The sequence below is a fragment of the Prorops nasuta genome, unplaced genomic scaffold (assembly GCF_024137725.1).
Source record: "Prorops nasuta isolate Cenicafe-Biocafe unplaced genomic scaffold, Cenicafe_Pnas_1.2 PNAS00003, whole genome shotgun sequence".
NCBI lineage: Eukaryota > Metazoa > Arthropoda > Insecta > Hymenoptera > Bethylidae > Prorops > Prorops nasuta.
The window spans coordinates 5,473,582-5,488,269 of record NW_027116800.1 but is presented as its reverse complement, the minus strand read 5'-3'; the positions used below and the strand labels follow the sequence as shown (position 1 = coordinate 5,488,269).

The 14,688-nt window shown below is 31.5% G+C and overlaps 6 protein-coding genes across 8 annotated transcripts; 3 read left to right on the top strand and 3 right to left on the bottom strand.

Moving 5' to 3' along the window:
- Positions 1–274: 274 nt before the first annotated feature.
- On the bottom strand, positions 275–1,433 carry LOC136786083 (glutathione S-transferase-like). 2 transcript variants are annotated; one of them, XM_066747583.1, is made up of 5 exons: positions 1,340–1,433; positions 1,090–1,279; positions 840–1,007; positions 622–764; positions 275–556 (listed from the first exon to the last, which is right to left on the bottom strand). In XM_066747583.1, the coding sequence occupies exons 2-5, from the start codon at positions 1,226–1,228 to the stop codon at positions 389–391; spliced, it is 618 nt and encodes a 205-aa protein (XP_066603680.1). In that variant the 5' UTR covers positions 1,229–1,279; positions 1,340–1,433; the 3' UTR covers positions 275–388. The 2 variants fall into 2 exon arrangements, with proteins under 2 accessions (XP_066603680.1, XP_066603679.1); XM_066747582.1 differs by having other exon boundaries at positions 1,090–1,429.
- Positions 1,434–2,552: 1,119 nt separating this feature from the next.
- Positions 2,553–3,826, top strand: LOC136786081 (uncharacterized). Its single transcript, XM_066747580.1, has 4 exons — positions 2,553–2,722; positions 2,889–3,105; positions 3,176–3,340; positions 3,412–3,826. The coding sequence occupies exons 1-4, from the start codon at positions 2,553–2,555 to the stop codon at positions 3,547–3,549; spliced, it is 690 nt and encodes a 229-aa protein (XP_066603677.1). The 3' UTR covers positions 3,550–3,826.
- On the top strand, positions 3,793–5,403 carry LOC136784377 (spermatogenesis-associated protein 17-like). Its single transcript, XM_066744992.1, has 4 exons — positions 3,793–3,912; positions 3,979–4,268; positions 4,350–4,431; positions 4,506–5,403. The coding sequence occupies exons 1-4, from the start codon at positions 3,793–3,795 to the stop codon at positions 4,776–4,778; spliced, it is 765 nt and encodes a 254-aa protein (XP_066601089.1). The 3' UTR covers positions 4,779–5,403.
- Positions 5,404–5,547: 144 nt separating this feature from the next.
- On the bottom strand, positions 5,548–6,695 carry veli (L27 and PDZ_signaling domain-containing protein veli). The gene is made up of 5 exons (XM_066747585.1): positions 6,505–6,695; positions 6,394–6,435; positions 6,211–6,323; positions 5,897–6,142; positions 5,548–5,726 (listed from the first exon to the last, which is right to left on the bottom strand). Exons 1-5 carry the CDS (start codon positions 6,539–6,541, stop codon positions 5,568–5,570), a joined length of 597 nt encoding a protein of 198 aa, XP_066603682.1. The 5' UTR covers positions 6,542–6,695; the 3' UTR covers positions 5,548–5,567.
- Positions 6,683–9,153, bottom strand: LOC136784368 (odorant receptor 4-like). Its single transcript, XM_066744980.1, has 13 exons — positions 8,917–9,153; positions 8,729–8,851; positions 8,527–8,644; positions 8,371–8,472; positions 8,217–8,292; positions 7,968–8,087; positions 7,744–7,849; positions 7,562–7,674; positions 7,356–7,488; positions 7,235–7,259; positions 7,153–7,159; positions 6,992–6,998; positions 6,683–6,871 (listed from the first exon to the last, which is right to left on the bottom strand). Exons 1-13 carry the CDS (start codon positions 9,151–9,153, stop codon positions 6,683–6,685), a joined length of 1,356 nt encoding a protein of 451 aa, XP_066601077.1.
- Positions 9,154–10,948: 1,795 nt separating this feature from the next.
- LOC136786079 (odorant receptor 22c-like) lies at positions 10,949–13,423 on the top strand. Of its 2 annotated transcripts, XM_066747577.1 has the most exons (7): positions 10,949–11,001; positions 11,078–11,527; positions 12,452–12,562; positions 12,656–12,761; positions 12,827–12,939; positions 13,013–13,145; positions 13,225–13,423. In XM_066747577.1, the coding sequence occupies exons 2-7, from the start codon at positions 11,322–11,324 to the stop codon at positions 13,276–13,278; spliced, it is 723 nt and encodes a 240-aa protein (XP_066603674.1). In that variant the 5' UTR covers positions 10,949–11,001; positions 11,078–11,321; the 3' UTR covers positions 13,279–13,423. The 2 variants fall into 2 exon arrangements, with proteins under 2 accessions (XP_066603674.1, XP_066603673.1); XM_066747576.1 differs by having other exon boundaries at positions 13,013–13,423.
- Positions 13,424–14,688: the final 1,265 nt, after the last annotated feature.

The following is a 14,688-nucleotide window of genomic DNA, read 5'->3' as shown; positions in this document are numbered from 1 at the left end:
AGAGATATTTGTGCTATCGCAGATATATTATATTTATGAACTTATCATTTATGAATTAAATATTTTTAATGCTACAATCATGATTGTTTTCAGAGAAATCCGTGATATTTTTGTAAAACTGGAGGCACGCTTTCTGCTACTATCGAGTTTAATACATTTTATATACACTGCATTAGTATGTGACAATCAATTATTATAAAAGGATCTATTTTCTATTTCAAACTTTTCCGGCTACTGCTTTATTAAAGAATCCCCCCCCCCCCCCCCTCCCTCTCTTATAATTATTATTTCACTTCAATCTTAAGCAATTTTCGCGTGTACTTTGTACACAAATAAAGTTTACATTTATATAAAATAGATGAAAAATGGATGTTGATAATAGCGTTTCCTAAAAATTAAGTTTCGGCCGTTTTTCAATCCAAGCTTTAATGGATGGAATCGCCAGGACATTTTCTTTCAGTTTTCGTAGATTTGGGTTATCCTTGACAATGTCAAACTCACAAGCGTTTGTCAACGAATCGGATATCGCGACGAAGAACAAATCTGCATAGCTTAGCTGAAATATGTAGAAAAATGTGAGTTTTCAACGAAAAATTGTTACACATAGATTTTCTTAATTACCTGACCACCGTGAAAGTATCCTCCGTTGTTTTTAGCCAATTCTTCGAGTTTTTTCAAATAAAATGGAACCGTAGTATTCAATGCTTCTACCTTCCTCGCTGCCTTAATTTTCTCATCTGTCTCTCTGTAGAACAGTGCCACCTCTACAAAAACAAACCATAATTCCCAAAGCGATTCTACATACTAATCTTTGAACAATTAATTGGTTAAAACCTTACGTTTCCTCAAGTCGTGTAGTCCATGTGCAATAGCATCAATTTGCAAGTTATCCAAATTTGTTTTTCCCACTAGATCACATTGTTTAGCAAGAAAACGACAAATTGGAAGTGTTTGGGAGTAGACTTTTCCGTCTATCTCTAGAATTGGTAGCTGGCCAAACGGAGTGTCTAGAAACATTAATTAATTTCAACAAAAAAATTTAACAACCCCTGTAGTAAATAACAATTGACTTGGATTCTCCGAACTTACTTGGCTTTAGCTGTTTCCACTCGGCATCTCCATGATCGAGGCGAATATCTTGGAATGCTTTACCGGAGTAACTCAAAAGAAACCTTATGGGTTCTCCCAAACCCATAACATTAAAATAGGTCAGTTTGTAAGACGACATTTTTATACGATTGGATACGATTTGTTTTAGTCGAAGAGTCACTGAGTTTTACTGTAAAAGTTGAATTTATAAACTGTGACAGTACTGAGATAGCTACAAAAGACTACTGACTGAGTTGCTGGAAGGCTTGCATAAGAGCCGGTTCCATTCGTCCCCCTTCCAAAGACTAAATTTTTATCTCTTTCGTTCACTGAATCATCTCTCTTTCTCTCTGTGGCCTCTCCCCATACTTTCCAAACACTAATTCACTCTCGCAAGAAAACGCGACACACTCTTATATACATTGGTGCTCAGCCGACCGCCACGCACACACACATACGATTGGCGCCGTCACAATAAATCCTGATTCTATGACACGATCGATAGACGAACGACAAATTTAAATTTATTCAAACAATTAGTGGAAAGTTTATTACAAATTATTCCATGTAAAATCCACTAAGCACAATTAAAAAGAATTGCTTTGATATATCGCAGAAACTTTTAACTTATCACAGAATGTTTGATTAATATACGTTCGTTATTAAGTTCATTTAACAATAATTCCTTTAAAATCTATTAATTAAGCAAAGTTTACATGAATTATTAGATTTCAACGAGAATAAACATAAATAATTAATACACTGTTGAGACAAATCTTTTTGTAGATTTTCGACGATCGAGGGCACTGAGTCTTCATTCAACATATATATAATAATGAATTATAGCACTGTGCCGAGAATATAATCAGTCTTTTATTCGGAGCTTATAAATTCTGCATGATTCATTCATTTTAGTGAATGTTATCTAATCGTAAATTATTTTTAATTGTCAGATACTTAAAAAAACTATTTTCAGTATACATCTTTACTAAAAATAAGATATGAAAGTTATTTCAATTTTTTTAATATTTATAACAGCTTTGTATGAATTATTATTTCATTAATTAGTGTGTAGTATCCGATTATGATTATAGTATTATAATGTTTTAGTCATTGTTAATAATGGGAGAGGAGTAATATATCCGCAATTACATAATTTTATCGATAATTGCATAAAATAACTGTTTATATATAATCAAAAAGAGTGATTGATTCTTTATTCAGTTTTAGATATTTTTGTGGACATTTATTGAAAGTGGTGCATATCAGGTTTATCAGAGGCTTCTTACTAGCGAGAAGCGATATCAGAGAGGCGAGTAAACAACCGGCACCAGACACGTTGTTGCATTGGCCCTCTCACGGATATTTTGCATGGCATCTGTCACTCGAGTTGTGAATTTCGCGAGATTCGAACCTACGATTTTCACCCATCATTACAGCCCCTACATTGGAATACGCCAGTAATGAACAACTGCATTCAATATGCTTTGGTTGCTTTCTGGTCGAGAAAAGGATGCAAAATCATCGCCGATTACCCAGAAAACTTCGATCCTGTTCTCAGAGCTATTGTCCTTTCCATCGTGGACTCCACAAAGGTACTGGAGAACGATAAAATTTCTATCGTTCATGACAAGTAAGTATTAATTCCTCGAATACCCATGTCCCCTTAAACGCATGAGCATAATGCGAAAATGACTTGATTAAATTTTGGAGATTAAAGGAAGACTATGTTTGATTGAGTCGAAGATTGAAAAGGGTCCATCGTAAAATAAGTGATTATTGAAAAAGTGCCTTTTTAGCTACACCGTACACATTTCGATTGGCGAACTGCATTACGTTTGTTTAACGTCCATTGCAAACTCCTCGCTTTCCGCAACAACTATGATGACAATCGCGCAAAACCTTTTAGAAAAAGTACGAAACGTTTATCGAGAATTGCCGATTTTTGCTGATTTTTCGGTAAACCTGCCATGCCTTGCACCGATCGATCTGTCAAAGCCATTGAAGATCATAGTAGTACGTATACGATTATTATCTCTTCAACATTCTGGCGTTAATTTTATCAATTAAGTTTTAACAATTTTAGGAGGAGTATAATGCACAGGGCGGTGATTTAAGTGAAAAAATTGAGCATTTGGAGGCTGAACTCGCTGAAATACGACGATCATTAATGGATGGCGTCCAAAAACTAATCGACAGAGGTCAAAGGTTAGACGAGCTTGTCCGTAAAACTCAGAGTTTACAGATTACGGTAAATTCGAGATTGTTGTTCATAGTTGGCGTAACTGGTTTTATTTGCTCTGAAATTTTCCTTTCTTGCAGTCGAGAAAAGATTTTCACGTACTCTCAAGATCGATGATCCAGAAAAAAAGGAATAAATTTATGCTCTGCAGTGTAACAATTTTAATGATCGTTACTACATCGGCTTTTATCGTTTTCCTATACTTAGATATTTTATAGACAATACTTTAATTTGATAAGTTTCGTTAGACAGTTCTCTAGTAATTAATTTATTTTTAGTCTCGATGCTTTTAATAATTTACTTCTGTTATGTAGTACATATAATCTTCACTACGACTTCACCCCTTCCACCTCCCTTTCTCTTGTTTATTTGTAATGTCATATTTATTAAATTAAGTGGTCTTATTGAAGAAAGATATTTTACATCGTGATTAGTATCATTAATAATATTAATTAGTAATAATGTCATCCACTTTAAAGTTTATGGACAATTTTAAAAAATTTAGGAAAGATGTTATTGAACTTGAAAAACTTGCTGAAAGTCATAGGCTTGAAAAATTTATTGCTGCACGAAAAATACAGGTTAGTAGTTCGTTTTATTTAGTTTATTACTTTTTTTTTTACTTAATATTACATCTTAATATCTAGTCGCTGTTTCGTGGATTTATTACTCGAAAACATATAAAAATGTTGCACGCAAAGGCAACTATTATTCAAGCATCTTGGCGGGGTTATGTGGGCAGATTATTTTGCAATGAATTTATAATAAAACGAGCTTACGACATGTGGAATGAACATTACAATGTAATGGCAACAAAAATTCAAGCAGTTTGGCGGGGATACTATAGTCGAAAAACGAAAAAAGATTTCATAAAAATTAAGAAGTGGTTGAAAGACGTCACTACTAAAAATGAAGATATGCTGCAAAACATGAAAGAGTACATTAATTTTATTTCAATGCTTTCATTTATTTGCTTTTACAATTATTTGATATCATTGTGATCTTTATTTATCATTAGATTCAGAAGAATAGAGATCGAAAACACCATACAAATGCTGGAACAAGAGTCTATGCTTAAGATTTTATTTATTCTCTTTAAAGTAAAATATTCTAAATATTTCAACGAATATTCTATTAACAATAATCTAAAAACTATTTTATTTTTTATAATAAGATTCATCACTTGCTTGGTACTGTAAGTCAGCCAGGAGTTTTTACGAGAATAGATAAAGTACAATGCACCCATATAGAGAAAATGATAAAATGTTTGAAATATCGATATTACAAAGTACAACGCAAAAAAGAAAAAAAACCTAGAGTCTTCATTTTTCGTGGAACATATTTGGAAAAATGTGAAAGGGAGATTCGAGAATACGAAGATAGTCTTCGAGCCAAAGATGCACCCATAAATCGAGGTATAATAATATTAATATTATCAAGGGAATAATGTAAGGGAAAAAATTCGGACAAAAACTAAAAAAAGGAAAAATTTCAGGTTGTCCATATGAAGAACAGAATAAACCTTCGCAAATAATTGATAATTTAATCATAGAACTTTTTCATCAAGAGAAACAATTAGAAACCAAACAATTCGATGAATTTATCAAGTGCAATGATAAGAAATCTTCAAGCCTTATATTAAGCTATTCAAATGATATTTATGAGTTAGTGTTAAAGATGAAGTGCGACTTTGGAGAAATGAATATAAAATGTCCAATTCATTTAAATAAGTAAAAATCCTTAATAAATATAATTTTGTTAGAAAATATCACTGAGGTTTTATTTTTAACAATACAAACATTTAACAGATTGAATAACTAAGAAAATTAATTTAATAAAAGTAAATAATACAAAATGATTAGGTTTATATTCTTGGAAAGCCCGATATAAAGTTAATAAGGAAGCATTATTAAATAAAGTAGTAGTAAAATTTGATTTTTCTGTGATTGGTAATTGTAATTTATCCCATTTACAATATGAATGTAGACTTACTGTACGTAAACTACCGGTAGGAAGTACTGAACGAATCGTGGGGATCTTTAAGCAAGATTTACTGATGTGGTCCAATACTTCTTGCAGGTAGCGTACTATGTTTTCTTACAACAAATATTTCATTCAGCCTAATCTGAAATAAGAAGAGAAGAATCTCTCGTATGAATAAGACTAAATGGGTATTATGTTTCTAATTATTGTGGTATTAAATTGAGTTTGATAACTTGATTGTATATCAGATTATTTATTGCATTTGTTGGCGCCTTCTTGCAGCTTTCTGCTTATCGAATCTTAATTCCATTTCTTCCAAAACACGTGGTGTATAGCGAACTACTAACTTAACAGAGTTTTGTGCCTGTTTCAACAGCTCGACAGCTTTTTCATGATTTTCTCCTTCAACGCACTAAAAGATGCATATAGTGTTAGAAACATTCAAGCACTTTTAATATATTCAATCTTACTAATATTGTATAAAATAAAGAAAATGATGCAAATTTTATTATTTATTGATATAATTATAACAGATGCATTCGGTGCAATAGAAAATAGCTATCACAACAAAGCAATACTAACCACTCCATTTACTGAAAGAAGTTGATCTCCTCGTTTCAAACCTCCATGTCTATCAGCAACACCACCAGGAATAATTCTAGATATGTAGATAGGTGAATTCTGTTCTTTCCCTCCCATTACATTAAACCCTAATCCTTCTTCAGTTTTGGGCAATTCAACTATGCGAGGATGAGCATGGCCTTCGCTAGCAGCAAAGGCAGCTACTGTAGCTTTGGCAGTGGCTGAAGCACGAACATCCTGGGAGCCCTTAGAAAGAACATGCAAATTATATATTACAAGTACATTTACAAAAAAAATTAGATTGATGTAGTTACCTGAATATCTACAGTTTCATAAACATGCTCATAAACTTCTCGAACAGCATTCAAAAAATCACTTTGGAGAACTTTTTGCAGTGCTGAAAGCTTTGTTGTGGGAACCTCACCACCTAAAGATAAGCCTCAATTAACCTTAAAAGTTTTAATGACATAAATTAAATCACAGTGGTAATAACTTACCTTTTTGTAATTTGTCTAATAATTCGATAGATCTTTTGACATCTATAATATAATGCAGAATGGTTATATTGCATCCATTTTTTATCTATTTCATAAATAATATTCTCTCACCTTTAGCTAAAGTAAGAGGTTCTCCTACTGTTGCCATTTCTCAACTCTTTAATTGGTTTCTTGTTTTCACTAAATTGGCACTAGAAGAGATTTGTATACAATTAGGTATAATTAAAAGTAAAGATTGACAAACACACTCCCCTTATCGATCACTTGTTCAACCTATATATTTAGTATATTAGTATACTTGTAGTTGTGATGTAGTTTTAAAAGAATGGGTGTGATCGAAATTTTGCAGAAGGTTGGTTAGTCTGTTCAGAAGAGGTTTGCAGCGGTATATACTGCGATGGTAACTGGTCGTAGTACCATAACTTGCTCGGTGGACGGTGGTTTGCAAGTGCTGCACCCTTGCACCTGATTTGTTACGCTTGTGTACGAAGTAAATAAATAAGAATAAAGGGAAATACCCTTAAATCTTTAAAGGGAAAATTAAATCGTAGAGAGAACTTGTGTACAAACAAAAATTAAGCATCATATGTTTTTATACTTTAAGCCTAATGTTATTTTAAAAATAATAAAATACCTTTTCTCAACATATTATGTAGAATAATCTCGATATTAAAATGAAGACTTTATTTTTCTAATAGTTAATTGTGGCATTTGTGCTTAAAATGTAAAAAATTTATTCCAATTAATTATATTAATTACTCAATCTCTACAAATCATAACTAATTCAATCAGTCTGAGATATTTTTTAACAGTATTTAGTGCAGACCCCGAATGACCATACCGTATGATATTACTGCTCGAAGTATCTTAAAAAATCATGATATAAAAAATATAGTATAATAGTTATTACATTATCATATTTTAATGAATACAATTTATAATACGCTTCGTGTGTAAATTACCACTCGAAAATTTTCAAAGGACAAAATGAAGAATTTGGATGCTGTAAGTACCAAAGGTGTTTGGCTACGTATTATTATTGGTATCATCAGTTTTTGCATCCATACAGGGCATCTGTACCATCTTCCAGAATATCTATTTTCAATAGATATTTACTATTGTTTAAAGCGAATAATATTATGTTTCTAAATTATTTCTATATACTTACGCTTGTTCAGCAATTCTTGTACTAGAATTTATTAATTTCTGTCCGGTAAAATTGACCACACCAAGATAAAGGATTTGGGCAATTGCGAACGCTGTTGGTCTGATATGTAGTGACTAAATCAACAATTTTTATTGTAATTTTTTAGCTAGAATTTGTGTAATTATTCTTCATAAAACTTTTACCTGAAAGTCAGAGGCTTGCACTAACGTAAACGCAGCCAAAATTACGAAAGCCGCCGATTCAATAAGGAAACTAAATCCATAATACGATTCCATAATTCCTACGATCCTTAAAAACACGTTTCTTTTTAGAAGAGAGTTGTGTCAGCGAATAGGCATTTTTAGTATACTACCAGTGATAATATTTAATAAATTGTGATAACATAGCGTCACCATATTATACTAACGAAATAGCTTTTTGGTGAGTCTTGACACTTTGAGTGATTTTTTTATAATCGAGAACATCTAAACTAGGAACTCCGGGCGTTACTTCAAATTTCATATTTCCTAATTGCTCTAAACGATACCTGTGAAATTCTTACCAGTTTTATTTATAAAAAATTATAGTATGTATAACACATGATATAATAAATATCTCTTTATGAGAATTTAAAAAGACGCTTAATTAATACATTAATGGAAATTGGAGATATTACCCAACAACGTCCAACATTCCACAAATGTGATAAATATAAACTGCGTACATGCTCTCATTGGCTAATATTACAAAAGCTACAACGAGAATTACGCAATATATGAGAAATAAAATTAAATAAAAATATTTCTGTTCGTCAATAATAAAGAGTTCACACGCATATGGTTGGTGTCGCTTTCGGGTATCGTTATAAATGACAAATATGCTCCTTATCGCTACACCAGTTTCTGCAGGAACGTAAAACCCGAGAACATAAACTAAAAGAAAAATTGTTGATTAAAATTGTAAATTCTTGTTATGAATTTACTTACCTGCAAAAATAACAGTTAACGCTCTTCCATTTTTGGCATATTCCTCTTTAACCGCTAATTCAGGTGGAGTAAAATTATCTTTCCACTCGTTTCTTAATTCCTCGAAAATTCTGTTGAACTATGCAAAAGAAACTATTACAGTTTAATCAATATTTTAACATTTAATAAATCCGTTAAATCTTATTTTTTCGGAAGCGCTTACTTTGCTCACGTGACTATAGTGCGAAATCATACATACAAGAGTGGCTGATAAAATTGTTAACGTGGGAATAATATCGATAGTAAGAGTAACATCCTCCCCCTTTATCAAAATGATTTTCGAAACCTAAAATTACTTATAATTAAATTAAAAGAAATGCTCGTGTAATCGATTGTGAAGCTAAGGACAACCTGGCCAAAAATGGCTATGCCTAGCAGGACAATGATAACAGTTCTACAGGTATAGTTTTTATATTTACTATCGTACGGCCATTGTCCAACTATTTTTAATAGAAACTCGTTGAACGAGTAAAAATGCTTTTGCTCAAAGTCCATTGTCTTTCGTGGCTCAGAGAAGACTAAGAATTCTAGATTTTTTATCATCCATATTGCGCATGGTCGCGCCAACTTTTCTAACCCTCCTACCATGTAAAACTAATTATGTATGTATTCGAGCATGTGAATTCTTAATAGGCAAAATGTAGTTAGAAAAATACATGAGGCGACAACTCGGGCAAATCGCCAGATGGAAAAGGGAGTCCGTATTGTTTCAGTCACTAATGGTTACTTATATAGTATATATTACTTTTAGAGTAACATGCTATCTCTACTCACATATTTTATAAGAAAGGTTTACAACGATATAAAAGTAACTACATTATTATTGTGTAAAACCTCCTAGAGAAGTGTAAGCAATAATATATTCATAAGAATATTTATCAATATTAATGCTTTATTTAATTCAAATAAAAAGTATTTTTCCTCATATCAAATTATTACACGTAGTATGCTAGAAAGTGATTGTACTGTTTAAAGAATTTATGAAAGAATACCTTTTACATTATCGTATAATTTTAATTACCAATCTAAAACTTTCTAATAATAAAAATATATTTAGATTTTCCGAGTAGGACATCGATGCCATGTGGCGCATACAATACCGATTAATGAGCAAATGTTTACGGAGCATAATAAATTGTCTTTTATTATCAAAAACATCTTGCGCCTTTCTACATGCAGCGATTGAGCTCTGATTTTTCGAGTTTCTCACAAATATCAGAAAGTTAGTATTTTTTTGCACGTACTGGAATGAAACTATAAATATTAACAAATGAAATTTCATATTCAATATGTTTTTACAGGGTAAGAAGGCTATTATATTCATATATACTTATATATACCAAATTTCATTATGAATAGGTAAGTTATACATTCTGATTAATAATACTTTTTGTAATGATAACCTTTGCTTCGTATATTATTTTTATAATTGTAAAAAATACTTATTATAATATTTACGCTTATGTACTAAAACTGAAAATAAAAGATACTTAATTTAATTTAATTTGTAAAAATACATCTTTTATCAGCATCACATAAGGTCTTGCCAAAGAACGAAAAGCCAAATTTATTTAGTACTTAAATAACTTCTTTTGTTTGAATAAAGTATAAAAATTCATTTCCAATAGATCCAATATACGAGGCTCATTTTTCAAGAATAATGAAACGTTGTATTGCAAGAATTAAAGTTCTAAAAGGTACAAGATATATTCATTTAGTATTTTATCTCACAGTATATTTTATGACGGTTGCGCTAAATTTTTCAGTGAAATAATCAATAATTAAAGACAAGGTAAAAATATTATATCCACTACTTACCATATGCCCGTTGTTCCTCATGTATAACTTATTTCACTGCCACTATTCGATATTAGCCTATCAATCATTCCAGCTTATACCTTGGGAATAAAATTATTTCTTCCTCCGCGTTCGCGGTATCTCCTCTCTTAATTTCTTTCTGCACACAATTCCATACAGCACTAAGACTAAAAAATACATAAGGAAGAACGTGGCTTAAAGTTTCCAGGAACCTCTCAGTCAGTTTGCATCGAGCCCTCAAGTAAGGATGGACTCCAATCAATTATATTATTACAAGTACAACAAGTATTTATTAATCTTAATTGGCCATTGGCCGTTTCAAAAGTTTTGGACAGTTGTAATTATGAGATCCTTCGTTCTGTTTTCTGCCTTTTCCAGTCTTTTCGTCATGGTACCTTAACCTGCAATCGTTGAAATATAATTTTCAATTATTATGTTGAACGTAAGATTTTCTTAATATTCTTAAATATATGCTTATGTCGGCTGTCTAATTTTTAGACGGCAAAATTGTTCACCTCACATTTTGACATGAATATCGCGTTGGGCATTGCTCCGTTTCTAACGTGTAATGTATTGGGCATTCTAAATCTTTTCTTTTTTTATAAGAATTCCCACAAAGTAAGTATCAGTTTAATACCTGTTTTTCGTTGACAAAACAAGAGATTAAGTTACACGAAAAAATAAATAATTTTAGTTTACACGCTTTTGGAAGTACATTCTCCAAACCTGGAAGCACGATATGACCAAGCAAGAGTTAGATATTTTGCATGAATTTAGCAGAGAGGGCAGGCTGTACACGTTAATTTATATCTGTAAAAAGCGTGTCAATTTTCATCTAATCAAATTACTCTTAAGCTTTTCAGTTATTGTGGTGAATTTTAGGGTATGGATATGGTGCACTTATAATCCTCGTTCCCTTTTGCCACAAAGAAAAATTGATGGACTTGTTTTTTCCATTGAACGAATCTAGACCTCACGAATTTCCATTTTACATGGATCATCTTGTTGATCATGATAAATACATTGTTTATATTTATATTCATATACATGGAATTATCGCAGTTGGATTAACTGCATGCTTGGCATATATTAGCACTTTTCTGGTCCTATCGCTTCATACTGCAGGATTGTTCGCGATGCTAGGGTGAGTTTAAACTTATGCTAGCAATAACTACCATAGAGTTATTCGGATCAAATGTGCGCAGTCTTCATTTCTGAACCTGCCAAACAATCATTATGAATAACAATTAAGAAACGATAATATCAAAATTTAATTTTGATTAAAGATCACAATTTTTCTATAAAAAATAATATACACATTTCATACAAATATTTCAAAAGTTTAACGTAAAGAGATTTGCAGATTGCGCCTACTTGCTTTCTATTGCGGGTAACTGTGCGCACCCATGAGGGGTAAGTATATGCGTATACTATAATTAAAATAACAGATATTTTCGTACAATGATGTATAAAAAAATACAATATTTTTACATTATATTTTCTTATTTTATTAACATTTAGCACAACAGAAATTTTCTATTCGATAAAAAGGATGAGGATAGACATTTCTGTGCTTTACGTACAAATTATAAATACCAGCAGTTATACTTATTAAGCAACAAGAGATAGATAACAGATTCAATGCTTCATTTTGTACATACAGGACGTAATTTGGCGCATACGTAAAAATGATATTATGTCGGGGTAAGATACGCGAGCACATTTATTCCCATAGTTATCGATTTGAACAAAAATATCGGTCAAGACGACAATAGGAAACATATATTTTAATAATATGTATTGATATTTAACTCTATTCTATTAAAGAAAAACATAAGATATTACTGGTCCTTTTCAGATGGGGAAGCTGAGTTTAACGCAGTGCGAGATGCCATGACGCATACGCAAACTGTATTATATATGGCACAATAACGATATTTTGTTCGATCAGAATAATATAATATCCTCTCTTCTCTTTTTAGAGATATAGACGATATGCACAGTTACCCGAATGACTCTAAGATAATAATTAAACTGATTCACTTATGTCATTGTTTTACTTCAACAGGGAACGATTAAAAATGGTATTCGATCACGAAGATAAGAAGCAACTTGATAATTCGAATGAAGCTTTTAAAAATATTCAATCTTGTATTGAAAGGCACATAGAAGTAATAAAGTTAGTCAAATAATCAAAATACTCAGTATTTACTATTAATTTCATATTGCAATGCAGATGTATTAATAGTAAATCGTATTTTTATTAACGAAGATTCGCCGATTTTGCACAGTCGTTTTGCGAACCAATAATTTTCCTACAATTACTTGGCAGTACTTTTATCATAAGCACAACGTTAGTGCAAATTATACAGTTCGAGGTAAAATTACGATTAGTGGATTAGTGTTAAAATAAAGCTAATTAAACAAAAATTACCTTTTTCAGCATTTGAGACTGCGATGTGCAATATTTTGCATAGCCCAACTTTTCTATTTCTTAACAGCTGCTCACGTGAGCCAACAAATAATGGATTCCAGCGAAGGTATTTCTACTAACGTGTGAGTTTTCATATTAGAACCTGCTGGTGAAAACCTCTCCAATTTTTCAGAACGTTTAATAAAATATTTTCAGATATTGTGGAACATGGTATAATCAGCCAGTTCGCGTTCAAAAATTGTTATTGTTAATACTTAGAAGAAGTCATAAACCCTGTGTTATTCATACGTACAACATAATTGTTCTGTCAATGGAAACTACACGTTGGGTGATGCAGATAACTCTAAATATTATTGCATCGTTAAACATTTTTGGCTTATATCCTGTTTCGACTGATTTTTTTACAGGTCACTCAAACCATCGTTTCCTACTGCACCCTCTTTAGACAATTACAGCAATAATCAAATGTAGCTGCATTTATAATCGAAAATACATCAAACTTTTTAGAAGCATTTACTAGTTAAAGCATCACAGTGGTGCAGTGATTATACAAATGTTAAAAAACTGTGTCTCATAGGAACTAAATGATCACTAAAATATGCCATAGATGATTATACATATATTCTTTCGTTGGAAAAATGTTTTATATCACTGTTTAACCACTGCTAGTATTAATAAGTGATTATTTTCATAGCAACTGTGTATACTCTGAAAAAAGGGTTAGAGTGTTAGAGAGTAAACGTTATAAGAGTCAAGTTTATAATTTATGTATATGTTTCCCCTTTCTAATTCAGCATTAAGCTTGCCAATCACTATGGCTTATACTCGAAGAATAACTTTTTTCTTTATATTTCCATAAGAGAAAACGTAAACTGGTAAAATGAAAAGAATATTGCATTTTTTAAGACAGAGCTCAATAATTAAATCGTTTAGAAAAAAGTCTTAAAAGTTATCTCGCTCCTCACCTCAGTTCGCTTTGGACTTCCAAGCAAAATGAATTATATCGAGTTGCATTATTACAAGTATATTAAATGTCTATTAGAATTAGTTGGACTATGGCCTTATCAAAATATTTGGAGTGCCATATTAATGAAGTCCTTCGTTATGTTGGCAGCCTTATCGGGTATTTTCGTTATGGTATTTATAAAACAGTATTATCTCGTCTTCATTTGCTTAACTATTCGTAATAATGAAAGGTTACTATCAGTTTTGCTTGGTTTTCAGTCAGCCAAATTAGTTACATCAAAATTTGAGGCCGATATTTTATTGAATGTTTCTCCTCTCTTAACGTGCGCTTTATTAGGTGTAATAAATCTGATTTTTATTTACAAGAACGCTCATGCGGTGAGTATCCAGTGGTCCCACCATTCTTTGATAAGAGTTTCTAATAAATAAATAGAATATTTTAAGTTCAAGCATTTTTGGGATATTATTATAAACACATGGAACGCCGATATGTCCGAAGGAGAGTTGAACATTTTACGAGATTTCAGTAAACAAGGAAAATATATCACATTACTTTCTATTAGTAAGAAGTGGCTTAATTATGTTTTGATATAATTCATCATGCTGATAATATAGTAATGAAATTTTCACTTTTGTTTTTTAAACTCTTTAGTTTACGTGTATGGCGCAATAGTCGTTTTAATTCCCTTTTGCCACAAAGAACAATTGATGGACTTATTTTTTCCATTGAACGAATCCAGACCCTTCGAATATCCATTTTTTACTGATCATCTAATAGATCAAGAAAAATATAAGATTTACATTTATGTTCACGTGCACGGAATAATTTTGATCGGACTCACTGCTGTGCTTGCTACTGCTTGTACATTTTTCATTTTGTTGCTTCACGCTTCAGGGCTCTTCAT